We start from the raw sequence: 25,699 nt of genomic DNA on the forward strand, positions 1-25,699 counted from the left end.
TCCTGGCACTGTGGACATTGTTCCTTATGTCCCTCAGTCACTTTGCAGTGACCACCAGCACATTTGGAAGCTGTCATGGTATTGAGAGTTTGGTAGATCAGTATCTCCTCCCAGAGCCCTCCCCTTAATTCTGGAGCACCTGCAGAGCCCGTGGGGCTGTGAGCACGCCCTGAGGATGCACAGCTTTGCCTGGGGGTGAGGTAACCTCACCTATGGGTCCTGACCCGTGGGTCAAGGCCTGGCTCCACTGTCACATTCCCAGTGGAGCACACTGTGACCAGGCACAGTTTGCAGAAACACGAGCTTGTGGCACAGGCTTTTTTTTCGCTTGCAGCAAGCCCTGGGTTTGTTAGGATCTGCTGCTTGGTCTGGAGAATCAGGAGAAGTTCAAACAGCAACTTGTGGCAATGAGTCTTTATTATAAATATTTGCTCCAGAGGCACATCCTGGCAGGGCAGTGGCAGCAGGAGGAGCTCGGGAGCTGGCAGCTCCATGGCACTGTGACACCTGATCCTGCCGGGGCTCAGCACGGCTCCTCCTGCAGTGGCGGTGCCCACGGCCACAGCACCCGCGGGAGAAGGGCTGCCAGCCCTGCTGGCTCCCTCGAGAGACAGGAAGACTGGATGGGCAAGTCAGATGCTGGACTGATCTATTGTTTTATTTTGAAGCCGTTTTATGATTTTTTTCACCCAGTCCTTCTTGGGGTCGGCACAGATCTCATCACCATTGGCAGCCACAATCCTGCAAAGAGAAAGTGAGGAAAAAGAGTGAAAACACGAACCATGAACCCTTCCCTTCCCGTGCATTATTTTTTTTGCAGCCCCATCCAGGATCAAGGCTTGGAGCCATCTCCAGCAGCCTGTGCCCTCCTTGGGCTGATGGTGAGTGTCTGAGCCTTCCCAGACCACTAGCATTAGCAGAAAGCACTAAAATCCATTTTTTCCCCTCTTTGCCCACCCCCCAGAGCTGCTTTCCTACCACAGCCCCCCCTGGTTGGGACAGAGCTGTCTGTGGGGCAGGATGGGATGGGGGAGGAAAAGATCTGGGATCCCAGATTTGGGATAGGGGGCAAAGCCTGGGATACTCACACAACTGCAGGCTTGGGGCAGTCCTTGGATGTCTCGTAGAAGCTTTGAGGGTGTCGGATGCGTTTCTGTGCATACTTAAAGCAGCATTCCACGGGTGCAAAGTGGGCTGTGGAGGGAAGGGGATGTTGTGAATGTTGTGAATTGCATCACCAGGCAATGGCACCACCAGGTTTGGGACAGCACGGAGGCTGTGGAGCACCTCAGCAGCTCCCATAGCATCCTATGGCAGGGATTTGTCACCCTTCACACAGCAAGCCCAGGACTGGGACGTGGACAGGGGTGGGGCAGGGGACAGCCTGGGACCTGGCCCCTCACAGCCCAAATTGCTGCAGCCACCAGAGCACACGGTAAAGTCGGGGTGCTCAGTCTGGGGATGAGGTTTTGGGGTTTTCCAAGGCAGGAGCACAACTTGCAGGGTGTTTTGGAAGCTGCCTGTTCTCCCTCCAGCCAACCCTTGCTCATCCAGCTGAGACCTGGGTAACAACTGCCAGAGCCTCCTCCAAGCTCCTGCAGCCTCTCCCCAGGTCTGGCTTTGCTGAGACCACCCAGCACCTTCTCCATCCCTCCCTGCTTCCCGGGATGTGCCGCCCTGCCCTGCCCTGCCCAGGGAGCTGCTGCTCCTGCCAGCAGCACCATCCCCGCTCCCCGCTGGCCTTTCCTGCCTGACCTCCCCCGTGGGGTGTCCCCGGTCCCCAGGGCTGTCCCCAGGGCTCAGAGCCCTCGCCTGCAGCAGCAGCAGCCCCTGAGGTTCCTCACCTGTGGCGTGGTGCAGGGAGAAGGTGAGCAGCAGGGTGAGCAGCAGGACAGTCCTTGCGGGCAGCATGGTGGCAGCGTGCTGGCTCCTCCTGTCCCCTGTGCCGCCTGCCCGGTGGCTGTGGCTGTGGCTCTCTCCTCGCTGTCATTTATCCTCTGCCTGCCACCCACTCAGGATGCATTTCCAAAAATTCAGACGTGTACCAAGAAGCCAGGGTCAAGGGGCTTTCTGTAGTTTATTTTTGGGACACATCCAGCGGTGGGTGGAAAAGTTTGAGGAGCAGTTCTGCATTCTATGGAAGACGTGGCAAGGGAGCTTCTAGGAACTGAAAGCAGATTAAAACCATCTTCCCATGCAAGCAGGACATCAAGTCCAGGGCTCATCTGTTTGTTTCTAGCAGGAGGGACAACCCAGAGTCCCTGAGCAGGGACAGGTCTCGGGGGGTTTAGTTGGTTTGCCCAAAGGCCAGTGATGGATCCATCCAAACCAACCTGCCCAGCCACCTTGGGCACACAGAGAGCACTGGGCCAGGCAGGAAAGCACAATGGGATGGGATGGGATGGGATGGGATGGGATGGGATGGGATGGGATGGGATGGGATGTCAGGCAGAAGAAGCCACTGGACTGATCCAGAAGGGAGCCTGGAGCAGGGGGTGTCAGAGGTACTTTTTGTGGGTTCAGCAGACTTCACAGAAGGGGAAGAAGTGGGGCAGGGGCAGGGGAGTGTGAGGAGAGTCTGGGTCTGAACACAAGCCTGAGCCCTGTGTTGCCTCTGCCTCCCACACCAGCACTGGGGTTGAAGTGAGAGCTGGGGGATGGAGGCTTGTGGCCATCAGTGCACAGACATCTGCTCCAAGGGAGATGGGACAATCCCAGCACAGCCCCAGGAGTCATCCCAGGTGCCAGGGAGGAGGGGCAGGTGGCACAGGCAGCAGCACGGAGCACTGCTGGACACCAGCCCGGCTTCCATGCAGGGATCTGCTCCCTGGGAAGGCAGATGCAGCTGTGTGTGAAGAGGTGAGGTCCTGGTGGGAGCCAGCATGGATGATGCTGAGTGGGAGCACAGGAGGGGACAGGCTGTGGCTTGGGGGATGAGGCAATCAATCCAAGGCGTCTCAGAGGGGAAGAAAGGTGGAAATGGGTTTCTTTGAAGATTATCTCATGTCTGCACGACTTCTCTGAAAGGAGAAAGGAGAAGGAAACAGATCTAATGTGCTGAAAATGCTGGTTTAGAATAAATGGTCTGCAGGGCATGGGGTCTGCTGGCCTTGCATGGGGCAGGGTGGCCACACGGAGAGCTGGGCACAGCCCCACTGGGTTCTAGTGCCACTGTCCCCAGGCAGGGCTCTGCAGGGGGAAATGCCTGACACACAGCAGCCACAGTCCTCTTCTGTGGGCTCTGCATCACCCCCAGCTTCTCCTGCCCACGTCCCCAGTGCACAGACCCTTGGGGCCAGCAGGCACCAGGCTCACTCCAGCTCCTAGGCACGGGTTAAAAGCACATGACTGTAATTAAGGGAGAACTGAGCTAATGACTTTTTCCAACCAGCATCCCCTGGCTCAGAAAACCTTATGTGCCAGCCCTGAGCTCCCTTTCCAGGCTTGCCTGAGGCACACAGTTGCTCCTCCTTTCCCTTAGCTGTTTATTCTCTCCAGAAGCATTAGTAGATGCCTCCGCAGCCTGTTCTTCATGGAGGAAATCAGTGCATGTTGGATGTTTGAAAGCCTGGAAAGGCCCCACAAGGCTCTGGAGGACTGGGCTTCTCTCCCTGCCCCAGCAGTGGACCTTTGGGTCTGGCTTTGGTCTTCTCCAGGCTCCTCTGCAGCTCCTGGGGGGTTCCCAGCACCCTCCTGAGCCATTCCCAGCAGGGGCACGGCCTCTGCCCAGGCGTGGAGCTCCTGCTTAGGCAAATGCAAAGGCAGCTGGAGAGAAGAGGGGGTACAGACTCTGCAGAGGATTTTATGGGTGTCCAACCTCACTGTAATTAATAATTGAATACAAATTTTCTGACTGAGGAAAACCCCTGCTTTAGAAATTGAAATGGATAGAGGTGGGAAATATTGTCTGACTCATAAAATGCTTTGGGTTTTGAGTGGATCATCACAAAAGCTAATACTTTATCACAGAACTGTTGGCCCATGATAAATGCTGCTGTCCGAGCCACAGCTGTCAGGAGAGGGCACCAAGCCCAAGCAAACAGAGGCTCCATGGCCTGGGGACTCCTGGAGTGGAAAGGCAGCAGCTCAAGAAGCTTTGCAGGCTGCAGGCTCTCCTGGTGCCCCCAGAGTTCTCCAGTTCTTGGTACCTGTGACACCTCAGGTTCCAGACCTGCAGCGTGCCAGGGTCACCCCTCAGCTCTGGGTGGGTTTTGCCTCTGCTGGGAAAGCATCCCTGGAGCTGCTGCTGCCAAAATCCCCTTCCCCAGGAGCTGTGAGTGCTGGCACAAGGGACTGGCTCAGCATCATCTGGGCCAGTGCAAGTGATGGTTTCTTTATCACTTGGTGGTGATTTTTGGGTAGGTTTCTTTTTTTGACTGGTTCCCCCTTTTTTTCCCCCTTATTGGACTGTCACAGGGAAAGGAGGAGGAAGTAGGGGCACATTCAGAGTTGCAGCATTTGTCTTCCCAGGTCACTGTTACATGTGAGGGAGCCCTGCTCTGCTCCCCCTGGCTGGACACCTGCCCAGCCATGGGAAGGAGAGAATTGATCCCTAATTTTGCTTTGCTTGTGTGCCAGTTGTGCTTTATTTATTAAACTGCCTTTAACTCATGGCTTTCCTCACTCCTGCCCTTCCAGTTCTGCTCCCCCACCCAAAGCCCTGGCAGGGATCACTGCTGAGCTCTCCATGGCCCCTGGCAGGGGGATGTGTGCAGGGATCCCCTGTGTGATTCAGCCTCCCCTGCCTGTCCCTCCTGCCAGGGAAAGCCTTCCCTGCAGCCCAGCTGAGACACGCAGGCCTGGGCACGCCTGGCACGCAGGCTGTGCTCCTCCACGGGACAGCAGAAGGACAGGTGAAACCTCTCAGCCTGAAATGATGGCAGTCTTGCACCTAAAAACCCTCCGAGGAGTCTCCAGCCCTTTTTGTGTCCCCTTGAAGTCCCATCCATGCCCTCCCTTCCTGCCCTGAGACCCGGTGGGAAGAGCCAGCCCCAGCTGCTGGCAGCAGCACGGTTGTGGGCTGGGACAAGAAAGGACACCACTCTCCAATTTCACATGAAGTAAACTTTATTTTGTGGCTGTGGTCAGCAGGAAGGTGCAGGCTGGGCCAGCAGCACTCCAGGAGCTGGTGCCCAGCTGTGGATGCAGCTCAGGGCCCTGGGGAGTCAGTGCCCTCTCCCAGGAGCTGAACATCCTTAACCCCTTCTGAGGGGCACTGCAAACCCTCCTTCCAGCAGGGTGTTGGGCAGCCTGAACCAGGGCACCCCCTCTACATCATGGACCATGAAGTTCTTTCTTTTTTTGAAGCATTTTAACTGCTCTCTTCACCCACTTCTCCTCGGGGTTTGCACAGATCTTGGCTCCTTTCTTGGTCTCAAACCTGCCAAGGTTAAAGGTGAAGCTTTGTGAGGAATGACAGCTGTGGTTCCACTTGTGCCCACACCATCCTCCCTCCCCTGCATCCATTCTCCTTTCCCTTTGTCCCTGTGCCTGTCCCTGGGTCCTTGGTGCCCTACAAGCAGCTCATCCTGCAGCCCAGAGCCCGTGCAGAGCCTTCAGGAGCTGCAGTGGCCTTGCAGAAGTGCCCAGACAGCCACGTCCTCCCCTCTCCATGCTGGAAGATCACGGAGGTGACACAGACCTGTCCCTGTCCTGTCCCCACATGGAGAAGAACTGAAGCTGTGACAGCCCAGGGGACAGCACAGCAGCAGGGAAGCTGCCAGGACTTACACAGTTGCTGGGAAATAACATTCCCTGGGGGTGGAGTAGGAGCCCAGCAGGTAGTCCAGCCGGAGGACGCCCTTGATGTAGTCGAAGCAGCACTCGGCTGGACTGTAAGGGGCTGCAGGACACAGAGAGGCACGGTGAGGCTGGCTCTGGAGGCAGCCTGCCCTCAGGAGCTTCCCCAGGTCAGGGCTGACGAACACTACATCCCCCAGGCTCTGCAAATGCTGCCATGAGGAGCCCAGGGTGCCCTCCTCCTTCCTTCCTTCCCGGGGCAGAAGGATGCTCCAGGCTCTCACCCAGCCCTGCAGCAGCTCTGCCAAAGGCACCCAGCCCCAGGAGCAGCCCCCATCCTCCCCTGCACCCCAGGATGTGCTGCTCTGCCCTGCCCAGGGCTTTCCTTCCTGACCAGCCCATGGCCAGCCCTGAGTCCCAGCCAGCAGCAGTGGCCCACGAGGGGCTTTACCTTCATGGGAGCGTGGTGAGAGGGTGAGGAGCCCAGCCAGCAGCAGGACTGTCCTTGCAGTGAGCATGGTGGCTCTGGGAGGGCTCTTCCTTGCAGGATGCTGCTCTGCCTCTTTGGGAGAGCTCAGCTCTGAGCTCAGGCAAGGAGCTGCTGCAATTTATACTCTCTCCTCCTCCCCAGTTATCCCTTTCCTAAAGAACTGGAACCTAATTCAAGGAAAAGCTTCCACTTCGTTGCCCATGGGGGTTTCCATGTCACATAGGGTCATTAGGATTCCAGGCAGACCTGGAAAGACTAAATAAATTGTGTCAGCTTCTGTGTTCACCCACACAGGGAAAGTCACAAAGGAAGTGAAATCCTCCTCTCTGCAGATGTAAACTCAAGAGTTCCTGGGCCTTCAGGGAGGGGATTCATAGCCATAGGAAAGGCAAAGCTGGGTGTTCCATGCCAGGTCACTCAGCCCAGAGCCAAAAGAAATGTGCTGGAGATGCCTGGATGGCTTGTGAATCCTGGAAAGCATTAAACAGAAGCACAGTGACTGCTGCTGCCACCAGCCCTCTGTGGCTTGAAAGGGGCAAGTTGGCAAACACTGGCAGAAATTGCATCCCATTCCATGTTGGTACTATGGAGAGGAACCCAAGTTTTCCATGAAAAATCCCTGTTTGTAACGGGGCAGTGAGGGGGGAAAGAGGAGGGGGTGTAGTGGAGCCTTTCCCTGGGGACAGGGCTGGCTTAGCCCCAGCTTCAGGGCAGGGCAGGAGTCAGGCTGAGGGGAATGGATGGAAAAATGACTGCTCAGAGGCTTTGGGTGTATTTCCATCATCTTCCTCCCTCCACAGCCCTGAGGCATCCCAGATCCTGCAGGGACCTGCTGGAAGAGGGCAGCCCCTCTGTCAACCTGGGGGACAGTTCTTCCCCCTGTGCTGGGGCCCCCTTTCTTCAGACCCTCTGGAGGTCCAAGGAGCCCCTGTGCAGGTCCTTGCCAGTCATGCTCAGCTCGGACACTTTTCTCACCTTTCCCTTTTGTAACCCGACTCGAGGTGGATGCATGGAGCAGAGGGGTGCCGTGCAGGTCCCCTGGCACCACAGGCCTCCCTCACTCCCTGTGAACCACCCCAGGGGCCACCTCAAACCCTTCTTCACACTGGCACCCCCAGCCACTCTCCGGAGCAGGATATTGTGCCTGGGACTGCCATCCCTGGATGCCCTTTAAAATATTTGGGAGGAAAACTACCCAATGCTGAGAACTGCTCTGGTCACGCTCCCCAAGCCCAGCTTCATCACACACATTTCCTGCTGATGGAGGCTCAAGATCCACTGCTCTGGAGGGACCTTAAGAAGCTCCTGCAGAGTTGTGTTTCATTTTCTGGCCCAAGATCAGGCCTAGGATGCTCTGCTTCCCTTTTCTCAGGATTTGAAGCCATGTCTGTGGAAGCCAGATGACTCACAACTCCCTGGAGAACTTTTGGTTTCTTCTTTTTCTCTTTGGAAAGGGAAAGGCTGGTGTGTAGACATTGGGTTTTAAGTGCTGGAAAGCCCCTCTGCTGTCCCAAGTTTTCCTTTCACTTGAACAGACTCTGAAGAATGTGCTTGTTTACATAAAAAAATTAGCAGAATCTTGTTATTCTGCAGGAGGAGGGAGGCTGAGGGGACACCTCAGATGCAGCCTTTGCCAGCAGTGAGGGGACAGAGGAGTTGGGCAGAACAGCCCCGAGCTGGGTTTGGGGTCTCAGTGGGTGACTGAGCACTCCCAGCTGTGCTGGGAAACAACCACAGACATCCTGCACTTGGGAAGGCCCTGCAAGAGCAGCTGGGCTGCAAGGCAGGAGAAAGGGGCATCACCCCGTGCCTGAAACTTGCCCCAAGGAGGTGGTGGGAAGGTTGGGAATAAGTTTTCCCTGCTTTCTTCTGTTCTACTCAGTCACGTTGAACCTTTTCCATTTACAAGATGAGACATCCTTGCCTGGCTTCTTTAAAGCCCCTTCACCCTTTCTGCCTGTAAAGCTCCTTCCCATTTCTTTGGGGTGCTCCCTCCATGGGGAAGCCCTGGTTGACTCAGGACACAACCACAAACAAAAGGTGATTCTGCTCTTCCTTCCCAAAATCCCCGTGATTCCAGGAACAGCCTGGAAAGACACTCTAAAATTAGAAAAATGAGAATCTCTTCCCAAGTCTTCTTCCTACAGACGGACACTGGGGAGCACCAAGCGCTGAGCTGGTGATCTGGGATGCATCCTGTGTGGAAGCTCTGCCCGGATCACAGGACACGGAGGCTCCAGGAAGGCTGTGCAGCATTCCAACAGCTGCATGCCTTCCAGGAGCCCTGCCCCAGGTTCTGCCTGCACTAACTCACTGGGCAAGCCCGTCCAAGGCACAGGGACAGAGCAGAACGTCGCTGTGGGCAGGCAGGAACCCTCACAAAGACAGCCAAGAAGAGGCACGGGTCAATGCACCTGCACCCGAAACTGGAAGTGGCCTTATCTTGTTAAGGAAGGTTAAATAATAGATCTGATGTCAGCTTCCTCAAACACACTAAAAATGAGGCATTTTTCCATTTCTATCCAATGAGGTCAATCAACTACCTCAGGGTTAAGTGGAGGATGAACCTGGGGTGTGAGGGAGGCTCTGCACTGGAGAGGCTTCTGTGTGGAGCAGCAATCAGGGGAAATGATGCTTAATGAGGACTTCAGGCTCCTTTTTGCAACCTTGAGCCTTTTAGAGCTCCTAGAGTTTAAGCAAGCAGCAGACAGATGCTGCAGCTCAGCTTGTGGAGGGACACCCTTGGCACAAGGTCCTTCCCTGCACAGGCAGACACCAACACCAGCAAAGCCAGGGAGCGTGTGCCACCCACAGCCCAGGGGCACCCAAAATCTCCAGAGGAGCAGCCCCAAGGAGCCCTGCTGGGGCCAGCTCTGCCTGGGGGAAATGATGGGAAATGACTCACCCTGTCAGGCCTGGGTGGTTTGTCAGCCCCCTCCTTCCCCGCCTGCCCTCTCCACAGGAGAGGAGAAATGAAATTAAAAAAACAAAAGTGCTTTCGTTTCCTTAAGAGTTACGTTATCCCCCAAGTGACCTCTCTGGCCTGGTGACTCAGCTGCAGGAAATTTTCATTGACTTCTGCACCCACCTAGAAAGGCACGGGGCTGAGAGATGGCTGGGATGAGAGCTCCTGAAATGTAGGGAAGATGCTCATCCCTCTTGCTCCTGCCAGCTCCCCACTCCAGGCAAACCCCTGGGAAATGCCTCTTCCACGGAGCTGCTCTTCCCACCTCCCCAGCACCAGAGCAGCACACAGGGCAGCCCAAGCCCTGGCTGGGGTGGGAGAGGCTCTGTCTCAGCCCTTGCTCTCCTTACAGAACAGACCTGGAGCCTTTGCTGTCTCTGAGCTGCTGTCTGACCTTAGCTTTGCTTAAACAATGCAAAAGCCCACTTTGCTCTATTGCCTTGGTAAGATGGGAGACACAACTCCCTGTGAGGAAATATATTTCCTGCCAACATCTGCAAGATCAAAACCCTTAAAGGAGATGGAGCAATGGCCTGGCCACATCCAGCTGTGCCAGCTTTGCCATCTCCTGGTGGTGCTGGGATGCTTTCCACAGTGCTCAGTCATAGGTGTTCACCTCTGCAGGGACCAGGCTTGGTAACCCAGCCCAAGGCTCAATCCCCTGAGTTTTTAACATAAGGACTTGAAAGTTGAAAGTTTGACATGAAAGTTTTTAACATAAGGACTTTATTACTTCTATAAAAATGTACAGCTCATATCTCATGCACACACTCAAAATACAAACAAACTGGAGCTTGTAACAGTCACTGTGCTCTACAGCAAGTGGTATTTTAACCCCCAGAAATGGGAGACACCCACAGGCTCCATCCTCCCTCCCTCCCAGACTGCCCACTGCAGAGAGAGCAACAGCAGCGTCCCCCTGTCCTGGGTTTCACCTGTGCCCTGTGAGGGTGCCAGCACCCTGCTGCAAACAGCCAAGGGACAGGAGAGAGAGCAGGGAATGCACAAGGACAGGGCCAGCCTGGAGAAGCAGCTGCTCCTGGTGAGCTCCAGTGGGATCACAGCAGCTGGGAGCTGGTGGTGGAGCTGGAAGCTCTTTCCAAAGACTGGTGGGACTCCAAGTGGCCTGGCTGGTGCACATCCATCTCCCCAGCACTGCTGCAAGACAAGCACTTCACCTGCAAAGTGTCCACTCTGTCTGCTGAAGGGCCTGGGCAGTGATCCAGCTCCCAGGGACATGCACAAGCCACCCAAGACCAGCAACAAAATAGACAAGGCACGGTGATTCCCAGTGCTGCCACAAAGGTCTCGGCTCCAAGCAGCTCAGACAGGACATTACATACATTCAAAAAGCTATAAAACCTTTTTACAAAAATAACATTTCTAGTGTTTCATATAAAAATAATACATCACCTCACGAGTTCCAGCTGCGCACAAGTGGGGTGCACGGGGAGGTGGCACTGGCAGAGCCAGATTCACCCTCTAGGAAAACCAACCCGAGCTCCACAGCTGAGCTGCTGCACAAGGAAGGATTTCACTCCAAATTAATCACTGAAATTAACCTGATTGCATCCCGTGCTTGCAAAGGAGAGGAATCCCTCGAGTCAACAAAATGCAGAAGTAAGGGGTGTGTGATGGCAGAAAGCAAGCACAGCTGCAGTCTGTCCTCTCCCCCTGCAGGGCTGGATGGATGCCCTGAAGGTGCAGTCTGACAGATCCAGCAGGCCACACTCCTCAAGCTCTGCTTTACAGCTGGCCCATCGTTTTTGATGATCTTGCTTATCATTTTCCTGCTTTTTTTCTTGCTGATCTTGCTTTTATTTTCTGCATGCATATTTGTACTTGGGGATGTGGTCCACTGAGGTTGGTAGGGTCTGACCCTTGATATCGATCTACTTACAAAGCATCATGTCATGAAGACCTTTGCACACTCCAGCAGAATTCATCCTGGAGTCAAAGTTTAATAAGGGCTTTCAAGACTTGACCCCAGATAAAACATAAGACTTATGTACAGCAATGTCAAGATGTGTAAAAATCAAAATCAATTTGGGGTTTAAAAAAGCCTGGTTCTGTTACAGTGCTTTCATAGCCTGGTGATCAGTGCTATCCAAAATGGAAAAACTGAAATGTGGCTGAAGTATAGGAGCATGAACAGGCATTTTGTGCTTTTTTTTTTTTTTTTTCAATGGATCAGCAAATGTGCTTATTTCTGGAGAGAAAATGGGATCAAAAGGATGTTATGCCTGCTGTGGTAGAGTAATTCCTTCATGACTACATCCAGAATTGCCTTTAGCTCCACATTTCCTGGGTTTTGTGCTTGCAGAGAAGAGCAAAAATGTTCCAATGATAACACAGGAATAGCAAAATGATTGGGTGGCTTCTTGATTTCTCCCATTTGTGAAGATTCATCAGCATTTTCCTGCCCTGGTGATGGATGCAGCTGGGCACAAGGTGCATCAGCTGGCAGAAGGGATTTATTGCATTGATTTGCCAAGAACCAGCTCTCAGAATCCATCTGCAAGAAGAAATACCCATAGCTGCTAAAAGGAAGGGCCTGATTTCAAGGAGGAGACAGACTGTGGATTGCCAGCTTCTCTGAACAGAAGATCTGTAGCGCTGACCTTCAGTGCCCTGATCAGATGCAGTGTTGGTCAGCTATTTCTGAGAAGCTGGGCTACCCCTCGTGCCTCCAGCAAGAGAAAATGATGAGAGGAAATTCCATCAGCCCAAGGAGAGCCAGCACCCAGCTGGCCACCAGCTTCAGTCTTGGTCTGGCAGAGCAGAGACCTGAAGTGCAAAGAAAGAAGCAGCAGAGAGTTTAAGTGCAAATTGTGTGGGTTTGGTGCTGAGATTGCTCAAGGTGGCTGAGCCCAAGTCCAGCAGTGTGGGTGGGTGAGTGGCTCCTTGCCTGGGCCACGAGGAACCACAGGAGAATTCCCAAGAGTGACTTGGAAAATCACATCACCTGGCAAAGAGCCACCAACAGCAACAGAACAGCACAGCCTTTGTACAGAGCAGTGCCAGTGGAAGTGTCTCCCTTATTTCCAGAACACTGTGATTGGTCAACGATGAAGTAGATACATTATTGGACACTCTGCCCTACCAAAAAACCAGTTTTCTCTGTGATTTTTATTCCCAGGCTTGCTTCCTACTGGTCACCAGTTCATCATGAACAGCTTTTCTGGAGCAACACACACTCAGCTGAGGCCAGAAATGTCCATGCCATGAAGCATTCATATTACCTCCATTGGGTAGACATTGTCTTGATGCCCTGCCTGCTGGTAGAGCAAGCCCTGCACCATTTCTCTTGACGTTTCTTCTGGTTTGACTCCAAATTTCAGATACAGCCATACAAGAACAACACTGCTAACCATCAGTCCACATACCACAGAAACTGGGATGACAAAGTGCATTTGAGATTTTGACAAGAAGCTGGGCAGAGGCAGATTGTTTGGCCTGACTGTGATCATCTGCACTCTGGCTTGGCTTGACAAGGCCTGGTGAGTAAAAACTACTGTGTCTGAAGGCTCTTGCTTCCCTACAGGCAATGAATGATCAAATGCTGTAGTGCCAAACACATCTGCAGAGGGACCAACAACGCTGCTGGTATGGACAGAAGCAGCTTTGTCTGTGGCAGTGCTGGAGCTCAGGGTAGAAACTGGAGTAGTCTGTGGTGCTGTCTCTGTGACTGTTGTGGTCCTCATACTGCCCCAGGTGGAGGGGAGAGCTGACCTAGAACTGCTGGAAGCAGTGTCTGGTGTGCTGGCTCTGGCTCTTGTAGGGTCCAGGGATCCTTTGGCAGCAAGTACAGGCTGGTTTGATCCTCCAGCAGCAGCCATCAGGTCTGAACTGGAGTTAGGAGAAGCTGTGTCTTGAACAGTGGGGCGTGGGGTGGGCTGCCTGGAGCCCACACCTGCTGCAAGAGTTGCTGAAGATGCAGGAGAATTTGAGGGCTCTCCCTTTGCTTCTGGAGTGACCTCAGAGTGTGCAGCCTCTTCCTGCATCACGGGGCTGGATCCTGCAGGGAGCTGGGTGGGCTCCTGCCTGCCCAGGGGGGGCTTGCTGGACACCCCTGTCGTGGCAGCAGGAGCATGTGTTCTCTCCCTAAGTGTTGTTCCAGTCCCTTGGAAGAAACTAGTTGGACCAGTGGCTTGAGATGGAGCCAGCTCTGGAAGACCAACACGTCTCTCAACACCACCAGGCTCTTCTGCTGAGGTGACATCACGTGGTGGCATCACTGTGGCATGTTTTCTTTTCAGTTTGTCCTTGATGTCCTGCACCCAGCCTTCGTTTGAATCTGCACAAATCTCCCTGGACTTCACAGTAATAAATCTGAAAATACAAAGGGATCACTCAGTGAATAAAGAAAACACTGGTTCAGGTGATCAAGGGAAGGTGTGTAGATACAAACACCAAGTGTTATCTGGATGATTCATTTCAGGAAAGGCAGGCAGGTGCCTCTGATATCTGACTGAATGAGCAGCAGCTGACTCATGGGTGAAGGGTTTTCCCCTAAGAAGTTTTTCACTTTCAGAGGCATTGTCCTGCTTGGACACAAAGCTCCACAGGACCAGCTGCCCCGGGGCACACAAGCATGAAGGAAAAACCCTGATTTACTGGGTGATCTGAGACTTTCCAAGGTCAACCCAGCAGCTTCACTTCGGAGCCACCCCCTGGGCTGCAATAAAATGGTGTCAATGGTGCATGAACTGCAGCACAAGCACAAAACAACAATTATCCCAAAGAAAAGAAACGGAGCTTTTCTCCTTTCCAGACAAGCTCACAAGTCTGAATCTGTCTTCAGACAAAATACCTGCTTTCAGAGGAACACGTGAGCTCTCTCCCCACGTCATTCCTCTGCCCTGTCCTGCAAAGTCTCTGAGTCCCTTTCCCCACCCATTTAACTCTGATCCCACCTGGAAGTGGGGCAGCACTTACATGGTGACATTTCGTCTGCATTTGGGGTCGATCTCGCGGTAGCTCCTGATCAGCTTCTCTGGTAACTTCTTTGCAAAATTCCTGCACACTTCTGAACACTTCACAGGCGCTCTGGGTTGCCCTGAAATAAAAATTTCATCTCATGAAGTGTGGGCTTTTTATCAGGGCCTCTCAAAACCAGCACTGTTTCATTTCTCCCTTCTCCAGGGAAGAGTCCAAAGCTTGCCACAAGTTTCCAATCCCCGCTGAAGCGAGATGAAGACAGATCCTGATGAAGAAAGCCAAATTTGCTTGTAGCAGCCACACATACAATAACATACCCAGAAAACTGAGGGGAAAAAAGCACTGTGATAACTGTGGGCTTTTGGGACAGTGTTTCAGCTTGTCCTGTAGGATGTGCAAGCCCCTGGACCTGCAGGTCCTTTCCCCTTTGGCTACCAGGAGGACTGGTCTCAGCACAATGCCCAGAAAATTCATTTCTTCATCCCCCAAAGACCTGCTGCAACCCTCAGCAGCAGGCACGGTGCTCTGCTCTCTCCTTATCAGTCTTATCGCTTCCTCCTGTGGGACTTCCCCTCCAGGTGAGCATCCTGCCTCTCTGCTCCTGCACGGTCTCTGAACGCCCCCTGGGCTCAGGGAAAGGTGCAGAGCAAGAACCCTCTGGTGAATGATGCTTCACTCCCACAGGTATCTCAGCAGCCCAGCTTCCCAAACACATCTTCTCGACCTCCACCAGAAATACAGTTTTCAGTTTGCAAAGTGTAAAAATAAAACCCCTCTTGACCCCTTCAAGGGACAAGGCCAGTCACACCGCCGGGGACCATTCATGCCTGCATCCACCTCCAGCCTCCCACAACAGGCACTTGCACAACACATCCTGACAGCTTGTTCCTGACATCCCTGGGGGCAGGACTTACAAAAACAATCCCTGATTTATCTGGGGCCTCTGTGAAGAAAGGAACTGGCATCTGGTTTCAATCAGGCTGTCTCTTACAAAATGTTGCCTCTGATTCCCAAGTGAATGTGGCCAATTTTGTGCAGTTCAGTCAGGAATGATCCAGGTACCAGGTACAAGAATGAGCATCAATGCAGGAGCACTCTGAATCATTTGAATCACTTACTGGGGAAATGATTGCAAAGAAATCCCAAGTAAAAACACTCCTGTGGCCCCTCTACAGAAGTCCATTTCCAACTCTCAGTCAAGTCAAGTTAAAGCAAAACTCTTCTTTCACACAATAATGTATTCTGTGGCATTTTAGGGTCAAGAATTCCCTGCTGGGAATTCAGGGCGGCTGACTTGCCAATCAACTCTCATTAGCCAGAGGATATTCTGCTGGTGCCCTCCACTTTCAAGAGCACAGTTGAACAAAGCAGGCACAGTGACAAGAGGGCCACACCGTCCCTGTGGGCAGCCAGGGACGTGCATGGTGGGGATAGTCCCTGTTCCTTGGAGAGCCAGACCTGTTCCTTTGAGAACCCTGAACTGATTTTACAATCATTGGCACCAATGCAAACAGTTTCCATTTGGCTGAGCTCCTGTAGGTTTCTCCCAGAGTGGAGGAGCTGGGAAAGCACCTTCCAAGGACAGAGGGGTGCCACATGGAGCCCTCCTCCTGGGGCACACAGCCCCCTTCTCTGAGCTGCATCTGAGTCTTTGCCAAAGGGATCTGGGAGTTTCTCCGCCCAGGACCACTGCTCTCAGGAGCCATTGGCACCTGCTTTTCAGCACAGTTCCTCCAGAGACCCAGGGAGCTCCAGCAGGCCTTTAGCAGAGGCAGCCCTATTTCCTCATTGTCGGGGAAATGGATGCTCGGCCATGGGTGAGCAGAGTCAGGCAGTGCCAAGCAGGCAGCGGGTGTCCAGGGCAGGGCAGGCTGCCTGCTGTCCCTGCTGTCCCCTTTTCCCGGGCCAGCGCTGGAGGACCTGCCCGGAGGTGTGAGCAGGGAGGAGCGGCATCCCCAGCCGCCCGTGCCGTCCTCACTCCTCCCGTCTGGTGGCAGCAGGACTCAGGTCTCAGGGGCTCTCTGCCTCGTGGGAAGAGATCACCCTTGGCTCCGGGCAAAGCCCAGCCTTGCCTGGGGAGCTGAGAGCCTGCGGGACAGCCCAGGGTGGCCCTGCTGAGGGGTGGCGACCACTGACCTGTGCCACGGGCCACCGGCAGGGCCCGGAGCCCGCAGAGATCTTTATCCGGAGGAGAGGAGAGGAGAGGAGAGGGGCACCCCCTCTCACACACACACACTGCAGTGACAGCCCCTGCCTCACAGGGACAGCAGCACCGGCACCTTCAGCACAGCGTGCCTCTCCCCAGACACCCACCCTGGGCCAGGCTGCAGTCTTCCTGCCACGTCCCCAGGGACGTGGGGAAAAAAAAGGGGGGGACAAGAAGTACATGATGCTTTTTTCCTAATGCAGGTTATCGGGAAGAGTCTCCGCCACTCTCCCCGTCTGTGACAGAAGCCATCTCGGATGTCCCTGCTGCCAGGATTGCGGCCATTTATTGGCTTCTTCCCCCCCACCGCTTCCCAAACCCAGCCGGATCCTGCCCTGAGATCTCCTGCATCCCGCAGAGGTCCCGATCCAGTGTCACCGTCCCTTCCCCGGCCCCATCGATGGCCATCCCCCCGAAGCCGGCTGTCCCCGGCAGGGTGGGACGAGCGGAGCTGTGGCTCACCTCCAGCCAGGGGCACCAGGCACAGGGCCCACAGCAGCAGCATCTGGAGACAGGCAGCCTTCATGTTCCCGTGGTCGGCAGGAGGAAAGGCAGGCAGGGAGGGATTACCGGCAGTATTTCCCACTCCCGGCTGCTTATTGCATCCCCCGGAGCGACACAGATGCTGCCGCTCATTCCAGGATTGTGAAGCCCCGAGACAGAGCTTTAGTTGTTATTCACGTGTCCAAGGGTGACGACAGGAGGAGGAGGGAGGAGGGAGAGGGGAGGGAATAGCGACTGCTGTGGCGCGGGATGGCTCCTGGAATTCCCCAGATGTACTTGCACCAGCTTTTCCCAACGCACGCACCGCAGCCCGGACTGCTTGGCAAATTATTCAGGCAGGGACTTTCAGCGGTCGGCTGCTCCCTCCTCCTCTCCCACCGATGTGTCTCTTGCCAAGGCATCAGTGTCCTTAGGCTCGTGGAGCTCTCCCCACCTCCACTACATCTCCCTGCTGCTCAGTAAGCTCATTAATTACCCAAAATGCCAAAGCAGTTATTCCTTTCCTTTTTGGCAGCCATCTTACAGCAGCAGTCATTAGGCCAAAAGAGACGGAATTTGCTAATGAGGATGACGAGTTCATCAGCTACACTTTGGTCTCAGCCGGGCTGCCCCTGAGGAGCATCCCCAGGGAGAGGGATGGCAGGGTGGCTCTGCCGGCAGCTGCCGGGCCCTGGCCGAGCTGTCTGCGGGCTGTGCTCGCTAGGACAGCCTGGTTCTCCATGGGCACACACAGCGGGGGCTCGCTGGGGCCGGGAGCAGGAGCAGGAGCAGGGCAGGAGAGCCCGGCTCGGCACGGCCCGGGTCTCAGGGCGTTCCGGAGCCAGCCCCGGGCAGGTCAGCAGCGGACATGCCAGCGCTGCCGCCACATCCTGCACCTTTCCTTTCTCTTTCATCTCCCTCCCTGGAGACAGAACAATTTTCCCCTGACAATTCCCTCAGCTGAAAGATGAAGATAAGCTCAAGACTGAGTCTGTGACTGCCTCGGAAAATAAATCTTTTTGGCTGAAGTTTTCTTAGTGCTGGTGGAAACCTGGCATCTCTGCGCTGTGGGAAATTCCAGCGGTTCCAGTTGGGATTTTAGTTTTCAAAAGAGGAAAACCCCCAGGTCTCCATATAATGCATTTGGTGAAAATCCCAGCCTGCAACTTCAGTTTTTGCTTGTATTGTATTAGAAGAAAAAGCCCATTTCAAGGAAATGAAATAAAAATTAAGGCTTGAAATAGTCTGTTTGATCTAGCAAGAACAGAACATGCTCAGTTTGTTGGGATATTTTCTGGCCCTTCCCCAAATGGTGTTTTCTCAAGGTCCACAGGAATCTTTTGTCCCAGGAAATGGCATTGCCTGAAGCCATTGGGCACCTTGGCTGCTGGAAGTGATGGCACAGCCTACATATGCTCACATCTCCCCTGAAAAAACAGGTTCTGCCTTTTCTGCAAAGGGTTTGCTGCCAGAGATAGGTAAAAGTGAGGAAGGGCTCTGACATTCAGCTGAGTGGGAGTGCTTTGTTTGCCAAAGGCATGACTTGCCATGGGCGTTGTTTTAAGGCACAAACTGCTCTCTGGCAGATAACGCAGCTGCTGTTCCTCTGCAGGTGGGGCTGGAGGTCTTTTACCTGGCACAGGAACCTCCGGGTCACTTTTGGACATCTCCATTTGCTCCCTGTGAGCTCAGCAGCTGGATTTGGTGGTGACATCTGCACAAGGAGATTCCGCAGCAGGAGTGTGGAGGGCAGCTGCAGCCTCAGCCTGGCTTTGTGGGACATCACGAGCCACCAAGTGCTGGCAGCAGCGAGGGCCTAAGCCACCACCAAGCCCTGTGTTTCCCACCAAAAGCAGCACACAGAGGCACAGCAGCTGCCTCCAATGGGAGCAGCCAGCTCCAAGGAATAGTGACAAACCTGGGCTGCAGCTGGCAGAAAACTGGCACCACCACTGCCAACCCACTTCCTATACCACCCTCCCATCCCACCCCATCCCATCCCATCCCATCCCATCCCATCCCATCCCATCCCACCCCATCCCCCACATCTGCTCCTCCACACTGACTCTTACTGCACTTTCTTGAGATCTTGCAGCGTTGAAGAACCTAAAGTCAGAGGATCTGATGTATTCCAGGAGATATTCCTGATATAACTAGTGGCAAACTACAGGCATTGTGTCAGTCTGACAGTGAGGGATCTCAGGACTTCTCTTCAGATTCAAGAGATTTTAGCTTCTTTAGTTACAGTAGGAATTGTCTGGGCACTTGTTTTGTCAATTTGATTTCATTTCACTGTAGTTTCCAGGAATAACAGGTTGTTTTTCAGTGCAGATCTGGACCTGTAGATGAAATTGTGATATGGATGAGTGCAAGCAGGCAGGTGACCTCCTACATGAGCTATCCCAGAAGAATCCCAGCATCCAAGTGATGGAGTGTGCAACCCTGTGAGCCAGGGACTGCCAAGCCTTCAGGGAAAAAAAGAGCAGAAAAAGTGAGTAACTGGGAACCAGCTTATCCCAGCCTGCTCCCATTCCTCCTTGGGAGATTTCTTGAGGCAATCCTTTGCACCCAGAGGCTCTCTGAGGTGTTACAGCACCAAAGAAAAGCAGTAGATCATGGGAAGAGGGCTGTTTTTCCCCCTGTATGTAACTACAGTATGGCTGAGGAAGGCTTGGAAACATGGACAAGGGAAAAACATCCACAGACATTCACCTGTGCTCCTGCCATGGAGTGTAGGGGGCCACACCCTGGGCACTGGGCACCACCAAGGGTCCTGCAAGCTCTGGGCCTTCCAGCACTGCCCCAGGGGTGCCCTCAGCATCCCCAAAAGGATGTCACACCAGACAGTTCAGTGTCCGCGCTGGAGTCTGGGCTCTCTGCCTACAGCTCCTGCTCTGCTCTAAAGACATTTTTGTAGCAGGACAGATGTTCTGCTACCTAAACACTGGTTTTGATGCAGAATGAAAGGAGAACAAGTTCTGCTGGGGACATTGGTGACAGGCACCAGGCACACTCAGAAGCCTGATCTGATGTCATCCCCCAACCTTTGATTGCTGCAACCCTTAGCCAGGAGCTCGGTTTACTGCTCCAAACCACATATTCCACAGGTCAAAGTACCAGATCCCACCCAGGAGAGACCTGAAAGCAGCTCCAGCATTTCCCACCCACCACAGCTTTGCCAGGGCTGTTCACAGCCAGCTTGAGCTGTGCACGGGGTCAAGGTCCCCGCAGGTGGAGGGAATATATGACTAATGTCTGAGGAATTGCTCGTGAAGGTAAAAAGCACCTTGAACCTGCAAAGCTTTATATGCAAAGCAACATATAAAGAGAATGTGGGCTGTGCCCTAAACAAACAGGAAATGGCCCCAGAATGCCTCCCTTCTCCTTTGGGGAGTTTCCGTGCTGGCAATCTTTGCTGTTTGGCTCTTTGTGAGAGAATTGTTTGTTACAGTAGATTGGTATTCCTTGAAATAAGGTCAAGACTGAGAATTAAAAGGGAAAGTAAGTGAGAGCTAGGAGCCTGTATCTGGTCTGAGAGAAAGATGCCAGAGTGGGTCAGATGAGAATGTTGATGATTTCCACTTCATGGGAAGCACGTTCAGGAGCTCCCCAGGCTCAGGAGCTGGTGACACTAGAGCAGGGCCTGGGGACAGGTACTGACAGCATCCTTGTCTCAGTATTGTCCTCCATCCCAGGGCCTTGCTGGAAAGAGGCAGCAGGAACATTTAATTTTTGGGACAAGCGAGCCAGGGTTGGTGCTGCAAGGGACACACACTGACACATGACTCCAGCTCTGGACACAGGATGGGATTCTCTTTCCCCTGACAAAGCTCCCAGCTGCCTGGTGGCAGCTCATCCTCACGCTAACCCACCTCTCCTCAGTGGTGTTGGCAGCTCAGCCGCTGCTCTGACACAAACCAACCCACCAAGCCCTTCTCTCCTGGCCAAGGACTCCCTTGCCAATTCAGGAGAAGGTTCCTTAGAGCCAAATGTGGCCTCCTACTTTGGAGATGCCTTTGGAGAAGCCTCTGTGCTTCATGTAAGCTCTTGAGCCATTACTGTAATAAGGGAGAGAATTAAATGGCAGGGGATCAAGAAAGGCACCACATGATTTCGTATTTTCTCACATTTAAGTATAAAGCAGGAAATGAAAAGCAGATGTCTGGACCTGTCTGCAGCCAGTGTCTCCACAGGGGACGGAAAACTCCAATTTTGGAAGTACTGACCACTCTGGGGCTTGTGTTTTAAGGGAACTGCTTTACGTAGAAAATGTTTTCCAAAGTAGTAGAGAACATCACAGTGGCTTTCACTTCTCTGAACACAATGGCTTCCTCCTTCTCTGTAAATGAGAACCAATCTGAAGCCCAGCACACAGTGCCAAGTGCTGATACTCTGTCTTTTCCACAGCTAGCAGTCAGCATCCCAGGGCAGCCAGACTGTGGAATGCAGCTCTTCCCCTGGCAGCATCACACCCTGGCTGATCCCAGGGGGGATTGCAGGGAAAGGTGCACACCTGCAGTGGGAATTGGTGCCTCTCCTTGGCAGCTGGAGCAGCCTGGACTGAGGAAAACTCATCCTGTCCCATGGAGGCTGCCAAGGGCTGCACTCTCTGCTGCAACAAACAAGATTCATGTTGTTTGAAAACATTGTGTCTAAAGAAACAAACACGGAGCTCTTCAGTGCACACCATGGCTATGCTCTTTCTGAACAGGGAAGAGTCACTTGCCTCCCACAGAGCAAGGCAGACACGGGAGCAAGCTCCTTCCTAGGAAAGGGGATGGGGAGCTCTTGGGAAAGGTGCCTGCATGGCAGAGGTGAAATCTGGGCAGCTTTTCAGCTGAGGGGAAGGAGCAAGAAGGGACTGTACCAGAGCAGGCTTCCCTGAGCACATCCAGCCCTTGGCTCCTGCCTAATCCCTGCAGAGCAGGGGAGACATCCTGACGTCCCAGTCCTTGTGTGTAGCTGCAGGCCCTGAAGGGAACAGCTCCACAAAGCTGGATGAGAGGGTGAGATGGATGAGAGGATCTGTCCCCCCCGCTCTGGGGCCCCAGGAGGAATGTGGAGCTGCTGGAACACGTCCAGACACCACCAAGATGCTCTGAGGGCTGGAGCACCTGTGCTGTGGAGACAGGCTGAGAGAGCTGGGGTTGTTGAGCCTGGAGAAGAGAAGGTTCCAGGGAGACTGTGGAGCCTTTCCAGTACTAATGGGAGTACAAGAGAGTTGGAGAGGGACTTTGGACAAGGGCATGGAATGACAGGACAAGGCAAGATGGCTTCAAACTGACAGAAAGCAGGGTTAGATTAGATGTCTGGAATAAATTCTTCCCTACAAGGGTGGCAAGGCCCTGGTACAGATTATCCAGAGAAGCTGTGGCTGGCCCATCCCTGGAATTGTTCAAGGCCAGGTTGGATGGGGCTCTGAGATAGTGGAAGGTGTCCCTGCCCATGGCAGGGGGTGTTGGACTAGATGGCATTTAAAGATCCCTTCCAGCACAAACTGTTCTGTGATTCCATGATCCACAGAAGGGCAGTCTCTTGACACTGCCCTGCAGGGAGGAGAGGTGAGAGTGGCAGCAACAGAGGTCAGGAGGGAAAGACAGAAATCTCCATGTGCCACAGGAGACCACGGCTGCTGTTGGAGCTGCTGCCAGGCTCTCCCTTGGCACAGGAGAGCTCCTGAGCTCTGCTTTGTCCCACGGTGATAAAGGGGGCTCTCCCCTCCTTTGCTTCCTGGAAAAGGATTCTTCTGGAGCCCCTGTGGATTGGACAGAAGATGGGGAGCAGCAAAGTGCCATGGCTCTGCTATTTCAGCTCTGCCAGAGCCTGAGGCCAGGCTAGTGCCTGCTGCCTTGGCTGTGGGAGAGGATGAGGCATGTGCCTATTTGCAGCAGCCCTGCTTACTCCCCCTATTCCTCCCTCTCATGTCAGCAGGAGCAGCCAGTGCCTGTGCAAGGCATCCTCGTGTCCTGGAAGGGTTTTCCCAGCAGGAACAGCCAGCTCCTGGCCCCAGCCCTTTGCCTGGGGTGCTGTGAGTCCCCATCTGCCACAGAGCCAGCCCGTGGGCCCCATTCCAAGGCGTGCATGCATGCAGCACAATCAGCACCTCTCCACATCCCCTCTTCCCCCTTCTCCATCCAGCGTGTCTGCACACGCCGGCAGTCTGGAAGAAAGGAGTTACCAGAAACAGCTCTGTTCTCAGAAAGACTCACCTCTTCCCGCCTCCTCTGGGCAGGAAATGTCTGAGAGCTTTCCAAAAAGACTGTGGGCACTGTTTGACATGAAGCCGTGATGGTGGGTGAAGGAGAGCTCCCCAAACCTCTCTGCAGTGGAGCCATGGGGGCTGCTGGCCAGCCCCACAAACAAGGGGGGCTGCCACGTGCAGTGCTGTGACCTGACAGATGTGACTGTGCTGGGGCACTGGCAGCCCCTGGGCTGAGCTGAGCCCTTCCATCCCAGCACGTTTCCTACAGAATGGGATATCACAGCCTTCCAGACTGGAGCTGTCACCCCAGTGGTTCTGGTGGTTCTCTCAGCCACAGGCACACACCGAGGCCGCCGGTGCCCGGGGTTACACAAGGCAGCAGCCAGCAGCCAGCAGCCTGCACGGCTCCCAGCAGCCAGGAAGCCTTTCCATGGCCCAGCACAATAAACGGACACAGGGGCTGGGCAGAAAAACAAGCCCAGGCAAGCATGTCCCTGCCCAGGTTAACTCTTTTCAAGCCTTGCTGGCCCAGCTAAGAGACCAGGGAGTCACCGAAATCCTTCCCTCTCCCACCCCAGCTTTTCTGCACCCCACGTTGTAAGAACAGGGTGTATTCCTCCCCCTCTGGCTCTGCCCAGAGCCTCCACACTCCTGTGGGTTTCAGCTGCAGCCCCACTGGGGAGCTGCTCCCTCAGCAGAGCATTAGATGAACAGCCTGCCTGTTTCCAGGGCAGCATGCTTCTGCCTTAGCCAAACTTTCTTTCTGGAACCATGACAATGTCGTGCCTGTCTCACTGCCTGATGCATGAGATTCTCAGGCTCCTGACCTGCTGTCGTGACTGGGTGTGTTTTTAGGGTCAATGCAGCTGTCCTGTCACCTAAAAGAGCAACAGGTAACAGACACTAGCATTTTGTTGTTGGCTGGGGATAGTTAAAAAAGAGGGTGCTGTGGATAAGGGTAAAAGAGATTCCTGCCCCAGGCTACAATTCCTCATATCAACCCAAGGAGGTAGCAGGGAAGAACTGAAGAAAGCAGAGATGAGGTATGTCTGGGATTCAAAGTGTTCATTGGGGAAAAATTTCCCTCCCTAGGACAGCGCTGATGTCAAACCAGGGCTATGAGCAAAAGCAGTCCTGTTCATAACTGTGTGCCAAAACAAAAAGAACTGTCTGCACAAAGAGCAGCCGTGTCTGTGTCCCTTCTCACTGACCTGGAGCCCAGAGTCCTCCCTGGTGCGGGCATCCTCCCTGCCCATGCCCAGCCCGTGACTCCCGAGAACTGCAGGTTCACCCACTCCAGGCCAGTGGGGTGAAATTTAGGGACCAAGCCAACTGCAAGGAGCAGGACCCCCGAGGCAAAGGGGCAAAGGCTCTCTCTGGGAGAGGTGCAAGGCAGAGCTGCAGCCGCCCCCGTGAACCCCCGGCCATCGCCGGCCGCCATCCGGGAGGAAAAACCATCAGCAAAGGATGCGCCGCTTCCCCTGGGCACTCACCGGATGGCTGATGAGGAACAAACCCACCCAAGCCTGCCCTCGGTCAGGGTCCTGCTCTGCCCCCCAGCCCTGATGTGAGGAAGGGACACACATCCTCCGTCCTTTTCTGCCCTCGCAGGGCTCCCGCGGCCCCGAGGCGCTCACACCGCGCTCTGCCCCCGGGAAGGCTCCTCGGAGCTCCCGAGCTGGAAGCGCCTCTGCTGCAGGGGACAATGCAGGGGACTCCTGCTCCCTCGGTGACCCGCCCAGGCCAGCAGCCGAGTGACATTCGCTTTCCTTCTGTCCCCACCAAGAAAACTTGTAAAGTGTTAAAGGACAGTTCGGATATTAATAGAGATTTGGTTAATAATGTCAGAAAATGGGGTTACAAATGTAATGGAAAAGGTGGGAGATGTTAAGTGCCACCAAGTCTTTTGGCTCGTGGGGCTGCACCCACAGCAAAAAGCTGTTTTGTTTCAGGGTCTGTTTGTTCTGGAGTTTTGCTTCTATGAATCTTAGCCACTAAAATAGGGTCTAATGATGACTCAGGGTGGGGTGGGAATGAAGAACATCCTTCATGTTCTTCACTTCTGAAGGATGCCACAGGCTGGAGAAACCAGTGTATCCTTTGGGTCTGCGTGAATGGGATTCTGGATTTTCAAAGTTCCATTGATGCTCCTTCCAGGTGAGCCAAGTCATGGCCAGTGGCACAAATGATCCAGGCCAGACATCCGCTACAATGGCTTCCAGATCCCAGGGCAGAGTGGTGGAACATTGGAATTGAAAGTTTGTCAGAGAGGCAGAGAAACCTCCAACTGTGAGTACCCACTGTGACTGGGCTCGAGCTGTGTTAAGGCTGGAAACTCCCCCTGTGTCCCTCTCCCTGCCCCTGTTGTCCAGCAGTGCTGTGAAGCTGCAGACCCCCTCCTCAGCTCTTTGTTCCATGCTCCTGTTGGTGGGGCTGGCCTGGTGCAGTAGGGGAATACTGCCCTGCTTCAGGGACAGTGCAGTGTCCCTGGCTGTGCCACCATCATCACAGCTGATCCATGAGGGTGTGCTGCTTTCCCTGCCCTTTGTGTGGCAGTAATTCCTTCTGTCAGGCTGGACACTCACCTCTGCTGCTCTCACCAACCTGCCCTTGGGCACCTGGCATGTGGAGGGCAGCTCAGACTCTGCCTGGAGCTCTGAGAGACACAGCTGG

The 25,699-nt window shown here is 54.1% G+C and overlaps 3 protein-coding genes across 3 annotated transcripts; all 3 read right to left on the reverse strand.

Moving 5' to 3' along the window:
* Positions 1-399: 399 nt before the first annotated feature.
* On the reverse strand, positions 400-1,974 carry LOC121348885 (C-C motif chemokine 3-like). The gene is made up of 3 exons (XM_041458867.1): positions 1,845-1,974; positions 1,089-1,194; positions 400-741 (listed from the first exon to the last, which is right to left on the reverse strand). Exons 1-3 carry the CDS (start codon positions 1,909-1,911, stop codon positions 633-635), a joined length of 282 nt encoding a protein of 93 aa, XP_041314801.1. The 5' UTR covers positions 1,912-1,974; the 3' UTR covers positions 400-632.
* Positions 1,975-5,055: 3,081 nt separating this feature from the next.
* Positions 5,056-6,311, reverse strand: LOC121348923 (C-C motif chemokine 5-like). The gene is made up of 3 exons (XM_041458937.1): positions 6,191-6,311; positions 5,731-5,842; positions 5,056-5,380 (listed from the first exon to the last, which is right to left on the reverse strand). Exons 1-3 carry the CDS (start codon positions 6,255-6,257, stop codon positions 5,275-5,277), a joined length of 285 nt encoding a protein of 94 aa, XP_041314871.1. The 5' UTR covers positions 6,258-6,311; the 3' UTR covers positions 5,056-5,274.
* A 3,588-nt stretch (positions 6,312-9,899) lies between these two features.
* On the reverse strand, positions 9,900-17,024 carry CX3CL1 (C-X3-C motif chemokine ligand 1). The gene is made up of 3 exons (XM_041458956.1): positions 16,804-17,024; positions 14,133-14,253; positions 9,900-13,526 (listed from the first exon to the last, which is right to left on the reverse strand). Exons 1-3 carry the CDS (start codon positions 16,865-16,867, stop codon positions 12,428-12,430), a joined length of 1,284 nt encoding a protein of 427 aa, XP_041314890.1. The 5' UTR covers positions 16,868-17,024; the 3' UTR covers positions 9,900-12,427.
* Positions 17,025-25,699: the final 8,675 nt, after the last annotated feature.

Source organism: Pyrgilauda ruficollis, unplaced genomic scaffold, assembly GCF_017590135.1.
Source record: "Pyrgilauda ruficollis isolate IOZ18807 unplaced genomic scaffold, ASM1759013v1 scaffold13, whole genome shotgun sequence".
NCBI classification, from domain to species: domain Eukaryota; kingdom Metazoa; phylum Chordata; class Aves; order Passeriformes; family Passeridae; genus Pyrgilauda; species Pyrgilauda ruficollis.